At 38.8% G+C, this 12,523-nt stretch overlaps 1 protein-coding gene across 5 annotated transcripts in view; it reads right to left on the minus strand.

Annotated features, from left to right (window-relative positions):
- TDRD12 (tudor domain containing 12) overlaps positions 1–12,344 on the minus strand; it is a 33,209-nt gene extending 20,865 nt beyond the window's left edge. For 2 of the 5 annotated variants that reach the window (XM_088136069.1, XM_088136064.1), the window contains exons 1-13: positions 10,978–12,344; positions 9,752–9,822; positions 9,492–9,653; positions 8,788–8,924; positions 8,244–8,363; positions 7,968–8,023; positions 6,656–6,741; positions 5,312–5,477; positions 3,760–3,842; positions 2,598–2,671; positions 2,062–2,133; positions 480–537; positions 124–228 (exon numbers count right to left, since the gene is read on the minus strand). In XM_088136069.1, the coding sequence (XP_087992195.1) occupies positions 124–228; positions 480–537; positions 2,062–2,133; positions 2,598–2,671; positions 3,760–3,842; positions 5,312–5,477; positions 6,656–6,741; positions 7,968–8,023; positions 8,244–8,363; positions 8,788–8,924; positions 9,492–9,653; positions 9,752–9,775 (1,143 nt within the window). In that variant the 5' untranslated portion in view covers positions 9,776–9,822; positions 10,978–12,344. Of the gene's footprint in view, positions 1–123; positions 229–479; positions 538–2,061; positions 2,134–2,597; positions 2,672–3,759; positions 3,843–5,311; positions 5,478–6,655; positions 6,742–7,967; positions 8,024–8,243; positions 8,364–8,787; positions 8,925–9,491; positions 9,654–9,751 lie in introns of all 5 variants that reach the window. The other 3 variants (XM_088136066.1, XM_088136067.1, XM_088136065.1) reach the window with 3 other exon arrangements.
- Between the last annotated feature and the right edge of the window lie 179 nt (positions 12,345–12,523).

Below are 12,523 nucleotides of genomic sequence, written 5' to 3' on the forward strand. Positions count from 1 at the left end.
ATTATTAGAATGCTTTAGTTCAGAACAACTTAGCCATCACTATTTAAGGAATTTGACCAAGGCATGACCCATGCTTTTCCACAATATGGTAAATTATATTGTATAAAAGATAGTAAAGCTTACCTTTTTTAAAGCTGGAAACAGTGGTGCTGTTTCAAGAGATGAACATGGTTCAATTTTATTACTCAGCACAACAGGAAAATGTGTAGTGATATTCAGCTGAAGCTCCTAAAAATAAACGAATGAAAGACTAATAGACCATACAGAACTTTTTCAGTGTTCAACCTAATGCAAGTGGTTTTCTACCTTTTAATTTTATTTTCCTTTATGGAATAGACAAAAAACACCCAAGAAACATCTAAGAATGTGTGAATCTGCAGCTTTAATTTCTGATGCCTTCATTAAAACATTCCTCATTTCAGAAAAATGTTCACACAAATTAAAACATTCAAAATTAATCTACTTGTTTCTTGAACTACCTCAGTTTCTTGTCCGTTGGCAGTTTTCAGAGGATCGGGGTTTAAAAACTGTAGAAGCCTGAAAACACACAAGTTCACTTTTCAAGCATCAGTTAGAAGTCCATTCATTCAGCATTTTTAGGTTTTTCTCTAAGCCTTCTCACAAAGAACTGAGGGCTAAATAGCTTGTGCTGTTTTTGCCCGAAGGATAACAACTCTGCGCTAGTTCATTCAGTTACCAAATTTGACCCCAAATCCCAGATCAGAGCGTTTCTTTTGAACTGACAATAGATGTTATAAACAAAGACATATTCAGCTACTGAAAACACAACTTCCAATCCCAGATCAGCTTCACATTTTTTGTTTGCCACATTTAATTCCTTATATTAAAAAAAAGTGTTATTCCACCATGGTAGGAAATGAACTGGTATTTAGTAACTATGTACGGTGTTTGAAATAACAGGACATGGATCAACACCACGGTCTTGAGGATTAACCCCAGTATTTCAATTCAGCACGTAAATTTCCAGTAGAGTGTTATATCTGAAAAACGTAATTAACAAAAGTGTTGATCAATTCACTAAAAATAAGTATATTTCTTTTTTAACTGGTAAGTTTTCTGTACTTCTCCTAGAGAAGTGTGTGGGAAGTTCACCACCTCACTCTGATTTTAGAAAGGCTCAAGAAGCAATTAGATACCTTTCAGTTACTTTCTGAGACTCTCCAAGTACTACAGTGGTACCTCGGGATACGAACTTAATGCGTTCCGTGACTCTGGGCCTATCCTGAGTTGGTCGTGACCCAACGCAAATTTCCCCATAGGGTTCAATGTAAATCCGGTTAATCTGTTCCACCCTCCGAATTTGGTCAGACCCCGAAGCAAATTTTCCCATAAGGTTCAATGTAATTACCATTAATCCGTTCTGGCGTCCGTGGACCACGCGTCAGGGGCGGGAGAACGGCCAGGCGTGGCGGGAGAACGGCCGGGCGCGGCGGGAGAATGGCCGGGCGCGGCGGGAGAATGGCCGGGCGCTGCACGGCGGGAGAACGGCCGCGGACCACGTGTCAGGGGTGGAAAAATGGCCGCGGACATGTCAGGGCAGAAAAATGACCGTACCCCGAGGCGGAGTTCACGCAACGAGGTAAATTTTTGCGGCCGGAGCTGGTCGTAACCCGAAAAGTTCGTTAGTAGAGGTGTTTGTATCCCGAGGTACCACTGTAATTCAGAGAAAAGGGCTGTCTTTTTCCAAGTGTATCAGAGTAGAGAATATTGCCTTTCTGAAATTCAGAGAGCTCAGAGCCTCTGAAGCGCAGCACATCATCATAGTCAAGACTGTGCTGTTGCAGGAAAATTAAGGATTACTAGCAACCACACATTTCAGCTAAGTATTAAGGCCAACTCAAATTAGAGGCTCCCAGTTGGTAATAAGGAGCCATCTTTACTTTTTAAGAGACGGAGTACTAGGAGTGGCATTTCTTGAAATGCACAGAATCAGACCTACTTCAAGTAGTGGCTGTAAATACATTTGCCTGATCTTTATACTAAGTATATGAATTACTTGGACTTTATAAATATTGGTTCTCATGATGAGAAAAAGCTTACTTCATGCCAAAGTTGTTATCATAGAGATAATCCTCCACTTCCTGGATTTTGGTAGTTTTCTCATGCAAGTTGCTAAAATAAAACACAACCGTTTGAGAAAATCTTAGCAATGTCTATAAAGGTATTGGCTGGGAAATCGCATGTATGAATCAGGAATCCTTTTTTTAAAATCTATGATCCTTATTCCCCCTGAAAAACAGCATGGGGGGAAATATGGGTGTGCCCTCTGTTCACAGGGCTGTTTTGATCCCAGCTAATTACGAAAAATGCATCTAGAATACAAGCAAGATACATAAGAAGTGAGCTATTAAACTGAATTTAACCAATCTTCTGCTGAATAAAAACATGCTTAACATTAATATTCTAAAACATTCTTCAGTATCTTATTAAGAGAACATGAATAAGCAAGCCAATTTAAATATTAATTTTGCTCTATGATGCCAACCAGCAATTTCCTATGGTTTTTGTTTAATGAAATAGGGCTAGTCTCTTACCAATAATGAAACAGAAATAAAATATAACATTTTAAAATATACCTTACTGTTTGCATGTCTGTTGGTACAGAAATAGTTATTCCTTGCTTCAAAGGGGGAAGAGACATCATGACATCCTAAACAGGCAAATAAAGGTACCTCAAGATTTTTATTCAGGACTCTTATGAAAGGGGTCGTTTCTATGTTTGTAACTGCATGCATTTCACTACAGCACCAGAATAAAAAGCAAGACACTTGATCTCAACATTTCTTAAAACACTTAAATAGTAGATATGTATTATCACTTGCAGTATAATCTATACATGTTTATTTAAAAATAAATCATTAACAAATTGAGTGGGGCTTTTTTTCCAGGTCAGGGCACATAAAACTAAAAAAAACAGACTTTGAAATAATCTCAGACTAGCACCAGACAGTCTCATTGGAGGTCTACAACAATCACCCAGACAAACATATTTACCTCACTTACAGAGAATATTTTTAGCTCTTTTAAATTATCACTTGAATAGCTACAAATCTACAACCAGGAGAAGACTAAATGGTGTACAGTTTCTTCAAGTAACAAAATGTGATTATCAGCAAACAATCCACCACTCCAAGGCTACGCAGGTTATCTCAGACTAGAAGTGGTACATTTGAATTAGCACTCCCTGAGAAACAAGGCTTTATTATTATTATTATTTTTTTAACCTTTTGGGTCACAATATACAGTAGAGTCTTGCTTATCCGACATAAACGGGCCGGCAGAACGTCGGATAAGCGAAAATGCTGGATAATAGGGAGGAATTAAGAAAAAGCCTATTAAACGTCATAGGCTAGACGTGCGCGCCTGCTGCACCTGTTGCAATTGATTTTTGTGTTGCGGCGCCGCACCGTCAGGAGCAACAAGAAAGAGTACACTCACGCTCGCAAACAAGTGGCACACTTTTCTTGTCGCCAATTTATGCGTGTTGTTGTGGGGTTTTTTTAGGAGCGTCGGATAAGACGGAATGTCGGATTAAGCGAAGGTCAGTTAAACGAGTCTCTACTGTATATTTGTTCTGAATTTAAAGTAAATGATGTACAGTGCATTTGCTCAGGAAACAGCTCAGCAGTACTCTATAATAATAAATTAAGTAATTGAAGATAACCTAGCTATTTTAACAGTTCAGCAATACTTGACATTTCAAAACCAAGGAGGAAAAAGGGTGTATTTAGTACTTACAGATTCTTCTCTATTATGTAAGTTAGTTTCTGGGGAATACTTGTACTCTGCTTTCTCAGAGTTATCACAAACAGGAGCAGCACCTAAAAGAAATGCACAAGTTTTTTTTTTTACTAAAACACTTCAGGTAGGTCTTCTGAAGACCATGTCCTAGAAAAATAACATAACATAAAATAAAATATAACATGATATATAAATTTCATTTATATAGACACCCATCTCACATAATGACTCTGGGTGGGTTACCACGGGTAAAATCAATACAAAATATAATTTAAAACATAACACACACTGCAGCTGAGAGACCAAACCAATCTAAACCATGTAGCACATCACAGGCTCTCACTAATGCTTCAAACTCCATGCCTGGGAACATAACCATGTCTTAAAGGCTCTGAAAGGCCAGCAGGATTGGGGCCAATCTAATCTCGGGGGAACAGTGTTCCATAGGGCAGAGGCAGCAACTGATGATGTGCTATGTGCTCCACAAGGCAATCATTTTTAAATCACACAATACATTCAACTTCCACACCCAATTCCCCAAAACACTCAGAATATAAAAGCTGAATTAAAGAGAGGTGCTAAAGAACTGTTCAGGTGTGCCAATGAATAACCGGAGATTTTGTTTCATGTGATTCTCTTCATATGAAATAACTCTGCCCACTGAAGGGAGCAGGCCTGAAGAGCTGTTGGTCCAAACTTCCTTAGAAGGGCAGAACTATCACCTGGTGGGATAGCCAGTATGGCTGTACTGTGCTTTGGATTCCATCTGCAAATAGTGATTTGGAGCGGGCAAGAGCATTAATACACACAGAGGCTGCCTGGACAGCTTTAGCATGGTGGTGTCTTTCCATGGACTTGTGCTCCATTCATGGTGCTGCACACTCTAAAACATCTTTTGGAGATTTAAATGTTTCACAGCCCTAATATACAAAGGATTTAGTCATAGTTCTCATTCATATTGTCACTCTTTCTCCAGAATAGACTAGTGCCTGCCCTCTGGAATGAGGTTCCCCTCAAGAGCCAGATGACACTGGAACACTTCTGGTGAGGCTGGCGAACTGACACGCTGTGCTCCGTGGGAGACACTGCGGCCAAAAAGCAGCTGGATGTGGATTTAGAATGCGGATAATTCTCTCTGGCAGACAACCTAGGGCAGGCCTACAAAACATAGGGCCTGTGGGCTGCAGGCAGCCTCCCATGCAGCCTTCTGTGGCCTGTTGACTATTTTTTTAAAAATCTGCTGCCATCAAACATTGCTGCAACCAGGAAGGATCAGCCACTTCCACCTAACTTTTTGCAGCTACTTCTGCCTTGAAAGACACATTGTGAGTGCCTCCAATACCTTCAGGCCTCACTGCCCTGCCAATTCCATCACTGCCACTACATTGCTAACCACTGAACACTGGATAAGGGTGTCAGCCATTCCTGCCAGTTGTGCTGGCTTGCTCTAGTGTGCAGGCAGAAAGCATTCCAGAAGAAGCACAACTTCCTCTCAGCTGCTACCACCACTCTCTGACACACTGCTTGAGAAACAATTTGCCATACTCACGCATCTCAGAAACCTTAGATTCTTGCCATAACATTGGCCATTGTAGCAGTACAGGATTCTTCTCCTCTGAAAGAGACTCAGCACCTCCTGATACTTGTTTCTGGTTTGTTTTACTGATTTCATAGCAAGCAAAGTTCTTTGCAACAAGATCATCATTCACACACACCTGTGACAAAAACAATGTTTTGCATATGAAGATTTAATATGAGGGAGAGAAATTATAGGTAGTCCCTGGGTTAAGAACGCCCAGTAAACAGAAAAGCCATATTTAAGAATTATTGTAGCAAAATTCGAGTTAAATGCACAATGGTTCGAGTTCATTAAACAATACTACTTATACAGTATTATACAATAATACTGTTCCGGCTTACATACAAATTCGACTTAAGAACAGACCTTGGGAACGGAACTCGACTACCTGTATATGAAAGTTCTTATGGCACATATTACAGATTACTAATGTGTCATAAAGACTACTTAAAACAACAAGGCATCTCTAGTATTTAAGGAATTTTGTCAAAATAGAGGTATCACCACTATTAAGAACAGCATAAAAGAGCATCACAATATTAAGTTAAACTATATTAAAGATGTTCTACTTGTTTTAACGGCTACAGCTTATATCAGCTCTAACAACAGAGGGTCTCCACTTGGTTATAAATATGGAAAACTTTGAAACAGATTTTTAGATCTCAATTCACAGAGAACATCAACTATAATCTAGCTTGGCTAATCCTTCAGAGGGCATCAAAACTCGAATAAATCCTATGGTTGTAGGTTTTTTGTCTCTGTATGTCTCTTCCTACCAAGTTTGATCTTGGATTCTACACTCAAGAAAGTCAGCACTACATTTTAGAGACTCTCACCTGCAGAAAGAATTTTTAACTATCAACCCTTTATCTTATCTCCACTTTTTCTTGCACTATACCTTTTGACACCTTTTTTCAAGTCTAGCTCCAAAATTAAAAATTGGGCTAGAGAGTACAGTGCTTGCTGGATTGAGGTAAGATAAATGAGGCAAATGATGAGCTCATCTGCTGTTTGTAATTTAAGAAACAGACCTTTCCTGGCTTTAAACATGAGAGAACAGATAAAGAAACAGACAAAATGCAGCCCATTAACTAAACAACAGAGGCATCTTATCTCAGGGTAAACACCGCTGGGCAATGACAAGTAATATAATCTATCCCAATGCTCTAGTACAAACTTTACCACAAGAAAGCACTGCATTGAAAAGAGTATTGTTTTCCACTCTGCTGCACAGGCTTAACATGTCACTAATACAGCAAGCAGTTGCCCATTTTAAAAGATTGTATATAATTTGTAAATGTGATCCTGATTTACCTTTTCACCTCTTCTTGTAACATAAAGACAGACAGCAAAACTATCCTCTTCAACAGCACATAATTTGGCCTCCACTTGAGTGGCTGCTATGAATAAAAGGAGCAGGAGTATTAGCTTACTATAGCTATAGGTTTCTCCACATATCATTAATTCTTTTTGCTGATCATTGACCAAAATAAAGGAGCTAATCAACTCATCATTAGCTCTTTTTCAATTAAGTCTAAAGGCCTGAAATACCAATGATTGCAACACCAAATCATTATATTATAGTAAAGGCATAAAGAGAAAATGGCATACAACTTCTCAGAAATAGAATCCAATACGCTGGATCGGTGTATGTTTGCTCCTGTTATGCTAAAAACTGGTATCTAGAGTTCAGCTTGACTGAACAGACTCTTTCTTCCTCAGCAAACAGTGGCACCCAGCCAACTTTTGCTAACTATGTAAACTCAGCAATTTTGGCTTATTGTATTGCAAAATGTAACCACTTCTAACTTATTCAATAAACAGTTATTTAAAAATCCAACACTTAGCACAGTGCAATTTAAGATGTTATATTTTCACAAGCTGATCACTAATCTTAGGATTCTAATTCTAAGTAGTAGGCAGAAGTACCTGGCCTCAAGTTGCCTACTGTGACCAAGTACCAAACAACTTGGTTAACTGACCTTGGTTTAGTGAACTTCAGGTTTAACAGACATGGGTTTGAGTTACAGCAGAGGAGACAGATAGTGCAAGTTGCAGGTTTTTGCATGCATCTGCTGCAACCAAAGGCAATTCCACAACCACAAGCAAGGTAAGTCACCAGAGATAGGCAAGCTGATCAGAACTTGAGAGCACTGGAGCCAACTTATGTGCAGGCAATGATGGCAGCACTCAAGGCTGTGTTCCCAGGCTCCGAACCTCTGATCTTCAGTGGGCTGATCTAGAGTCACTTGCAATTGCTTGATTGCCTGCAATCATGCTGCCCAGCTGCAACTTATGTTCTTTTTTTCTCCCTTTTTTTTGATGAGAGGTTTTCGGCTCAAAAAGTAACACTTGCCATTTATTGGACATCTGGCGGCAATGGACAACCTTTACTGATCTATTAAATTGAGGGTTGTATGGAATTGATCTTGGCAGCAATGCACATTTTCCTTTTTTTTTTAAATCTAAGCAAACAAATATACATTTTGGACATGAATTAATACCTCACAGGCTTGCCCCCATGCAAATGTAGGTCTCCTAATTCCATTATTTCATGCCAGTTTTATAAAACAGATTTGCCATATATCTGAAATTATACAAGATGTTATTCTGCCTACTTTCTTACCATTCAGGAGATTTTGCAAGTGCTGGATAGCTGCAATATCCCATTTGTTAGCAGGTCTAGAAAGAAGCAAATAAGATTTTTTTAATGTATTACAATACCACAGCAAAATAAACAGGAAGCATACAGAAATGCAGCCCAATGGCATTTGTATAAGTAGCAGGTATAAAATGGGAAAATTGCACAGACTATAAATAGTTATGCAGAAAAGATCCTCTTTGAAGTTAGGGGAAATGTTTCTTAGAATACATTACATAATCTCTCAGTAGCCATACTTACACTATCTCTGCATTGTCACTGTAATAGTTGACACGTAGTGTTACTGGTTTGACACAGTACAACCTAAACTTCTTAGCTCTATAAGGCAGTCTCATAAATGATTTTAAAGCAACACAGATCCTGAAAGGAAACAGATTTCACAACACAGAATTACACATTTCTACCAATAATTTCCACAGATTTACTGTTCAAACTGCAGATCATAACCACCTTTAATTTACAAAAAGTGCTACTGCTTTATAGGCAAAACCAGCTAACCTAAAAATGAGCATAATCTTGTGTTCTTCCTAACCTCCTGAGAAACCCATTTTGTCCTTATTCTTTAGATTTACAAACCAGTCACCCCAAAGTTTCTAAAAAACCCTAGGCTGAGCATGAATCCAAAAATGTCCAACTATACCTGCATTAACTTATTGGCTGGATCAGACCAACTCAGCAGGGCCATGGCTTATGTGATAGGGCAGACAGGTAACCTTACAACTAAAATGTTTCAAATCACAGTCCAATCCTTTGCTAGATGACTTTACAAGTTATAAATACATACTTTTCTGTCTTTACATGAACACTTTTGGCATAGTCCACAAGGAAACACTCAGCAACGTAATAATCCGTACATGATATGATTGATTTAACAACAGCTCTGCACCAAGATTTCAGTTCCTGACAATAAACAGCACAAACCTAAGAAAGATGTGTAAATGTTTAATTTTATACAAAGTGTTGTTTTTTGATAAAAGATAATTGGTGAAGTATAACACGTGTATGATAAAATACATGTCAGGCAGTGTAAAAAAGGAGCCAGAGATTCAGTAACATTTTTTCATGTACTCTTCCACAAGCATTTAAATCAATTATTTAAATATTGTCTAGCATATGGATTTTGCAGTAGTTATGCCTTTCTATTTCCATGCTTTCTGTTTAAGATTAAAAAATACAATTTATTTTCACTGCCATGAAAAAATCTTATATCCTAATATTAATAAGTACAACATACTAATATTTCCACCCGCGAGCATCAGAAAAGCTTCCTCAGCCCTTACCTCACCACCCCATGAAACTGTTGCTATGATCTAAGATTCCAGAATTTGTTGTTCTATAATATTTATTATATTACAAGTGCAACGCATATAAGCATTTTTGGGAGGACTTACCCTAACTGTAAGTAAGTAAGTAAGAAGGAAAGACTCTTAAGACAACGCTTTATATTTCTTCCAGATATATTCAAACAAATCAGATTGAGAAAATCACCTGTCCCTCTTCTAATGCAGACGGCTTGACTTCATCCACACATCGATAAGATTTGTTATAGAATAGATTCATTTCAGTCTGAAGTGTTTTATATTCCATTTCATTGTCTACAAATTTTCTGCCTCCTTTTATGCAGACCCAAAAGGAATCTGGATTTTCAATCTAATCAGTAAGTATGATAAAACCCATATTAAAACATGCTCAAATAGTTCCAAATGAATGCACTAGGTATTTAATATACTAAAAATTAATCACAATACCTTCAGTATAAAGACTTCAATCATTTTCTTTCTCCAATGTCTAAGAAGAATTGCAAGCTTTATCTGCACCTCTGAAAATGCAACAGATCATCAAATCTGAAACTGCTTTCACAAAATGAAAATACCCCTGACATAATTTTAAAGCTGAAATAACCAGGCCACATTTGAGAAAGTTTGACAATTTTAGAAAACATGTATGTAAGATTTCATTACAACTTGATAAAGTTACCAGAGAATAAATAACAGAATAATTTCAGCAGTTCTGTTATCAATCAGTTCTGCTGAAAAGGTCCTCCAAGTCTAAAAAACGTAGTATTTGATATGAACTCAAACAGGGCACCTGCAGTTCTCAATACCCTAAAAGGAGTAAGCTGCTAAATTTCATTAAGTCTTCATTCACACCTTGGTCTAAGCCAAACCTAAACTTTACATAATAGACCAAACCATTTTGATATAAAAGCCATGATTTACAGATTAGTATGAAATCACAAGCAAACTGTGATTTATTATGCAAGAGATAGTTTACAAAATAGTGGCTTAGCATACATGAGAATTGCCAGTAGAACTTATTTTTCGATGTCTAGGGACAGAACTGCAGCATAAATTGTAAATCTGTTTTGCCAGCGGAGCTATGGATTTCTCAATTTGAGCCCACTGCTTCCTAAATCAGGGATGGGCAACTTGCAGCCCCAGATTCCTTTTATGCTTGAGCTACCTCTGATCACAGCTGCTGACAGCTAGCGGCATCCTTTCCTGCCATTCTGAGGCGAGAAAAAGGTAAAACCCACCAATCCTGTAGCATTTATCATAGAAAACAATGCATCCTCCCCCAATTCTCTGTAAAAACACTTTGCTAGAAAATCCAGGCCCACCTTTGTACTGTTCAGCTGGCCTAACTGCTCCCCACGCCCAAGAAAACAGGTAAGAGACACAGCTGTTCCCTAAAGTATTTGTAAAACAGCCAGATGGTTATTCTGCTTTTCTTCTTTCTAAGGAACTTCATTTCCCTATTTCACTTCTGGCTGTTCAGCACTGGTGGGGCTAAAGCACTAGCCAGAATTGGGCCTGGTGAAATCTCCAGGGAATCCAGACCAGGCGGCTGGTTGGGAAATCAGGGAAATAAGTAAAAATTAAATCAAATTAAAATAAAGGAGCCCATCCCAGAAAGCAAGAATGGTCAGGTGGCTTCCTAAGTTCAGTAAGTAAATAAAGTAAGTATTTAATACCACCAAGCCAGGAAAACTGGGGTTCAGGAGTCCCCGTTCACGACTTTTTAAAACATGCTTTTAATACGAGAGAGCCTTTTTTTTTTAAATCCTTCTCCTGAGAACCTCGCTGGGCTGAAGAGCAACACAGAATAAAAGGTATTATTAATTATTATTATTATTATTATTATTATTATTATTATTATTATCGCCCCCTCCCCATGCAAGGGTAGCCTGGACCACCTCAGTCCAACGCCGATCCTGGCTTTTAACCTAAGGGGAACCCCCTCGGTTGGGGAGGAGGGCTCGCCGGGAAGCAACGGGCCAAGGCCAGAAGCCTCCCCTCCCGCCGCCCGACCCTCCGCGGTTTCCTCGCGGCCCCCGAGGCTCCGTGTCCCCACGGACGAGGTTCCCGCCAAAGGCACCGCTTGAGCCCACTCCGCGCATGCTCACTGCGCCCTCGGCGCCGACGCAGCCTGACGCACGCTCTCAGGGGCGGGGCCGTGGCGACTGCGCGCGCGCCAGCCTCCCCCTCTTCTGCCTTTGGTTTTCGGTGATGCCGAGCGCGCTTCCGCGGCGTCGAAAGCCTTGAAGTGGGTGAACTACGTTTTACGAAATAAGGCACCCCCAGAAGGTTTTCTCAGTTGACTTCTTTTTTGTTTCCATGCACTGCTAAACAGAACCTGTTTGCACACAGAGAAGGCCACTGTTAACTGAATGAGCCACAGTTGGGTTTTGCACAACATAAACCATGGTTTGTAAATCACAGCCTATAAGAGTGCAAGCAAGGAACCTGTTGTGGTTAGTGGTTTGGGTAGCCCAGGGTGGAAAGTGATCAGGTTTGCTTAATAAGGCACCGTTTCTTTTAACTGTACTTTACTAAATGTAAGATTGGCTAGGTTTGCATCTAAAGTTAAGCTACCAGTGATAGATAGATAGATAGATAGATAGATAGATAGATAGATATTTATGATTTAGACACCATCTCATGAAGAAGTAACTGGGCGGTTTACAATAAAAATAACATCAGTTAAAACAGAATTAAAATAGTATAGAATAGTATAAAAATAAATAAAACCAAATGCATAATAAATAATATCTTCCAATATCTTCCTGTTTTAGCTATAATAGCTGGGTCCATGCAACATATTAAGCCATAAGCCCTTTATGGTTTAGCCCACTGCAAACCACCTGGTGCAATTTTGAGTCACTCGCAGGTCCCTTGCTCATGTTTGTGTTTGCAGATACGTAGCCGCTATATTCCCACTGATACTTATTTAAAGGATTTATACCATAGGTTTGTATGAAATTCCTACAACTCTTCTGAAGTATGTTTCATCCAATTATGGTTAATTTCATATATTAAACAATGACTTAGCCCAATGTGAACAGAGACACTGAATGTTTTTGCTAAACATGTAATACAGCAAAATAAAAGTAAAATTAGAATTCCTGATTTAAAGGAAATTGTTTAATAAAGCCGTACATATTTAAAATGGAAATTATTTTATATTTATATGGGGTGTACCAAAAGTCAGGCCCCACAATTATATGTTGTTGTTCAGTC

The sequence above is a fragment of the Python bivittatus genome, unplaced genomic scaffold, assembly GCF_059951505.1.
Source record: "Python bivittatus isolate LINGU-HERP-01145 unplaced genomic scaffold, Pbiv_v1 ctg000190_np1212, whole genome shotgun sequence".
NCBI lineage: Eukaryota > Metazoa > Chordata > Lepidosauria > Squamata > Pythonidae > Python > Python bivittatus.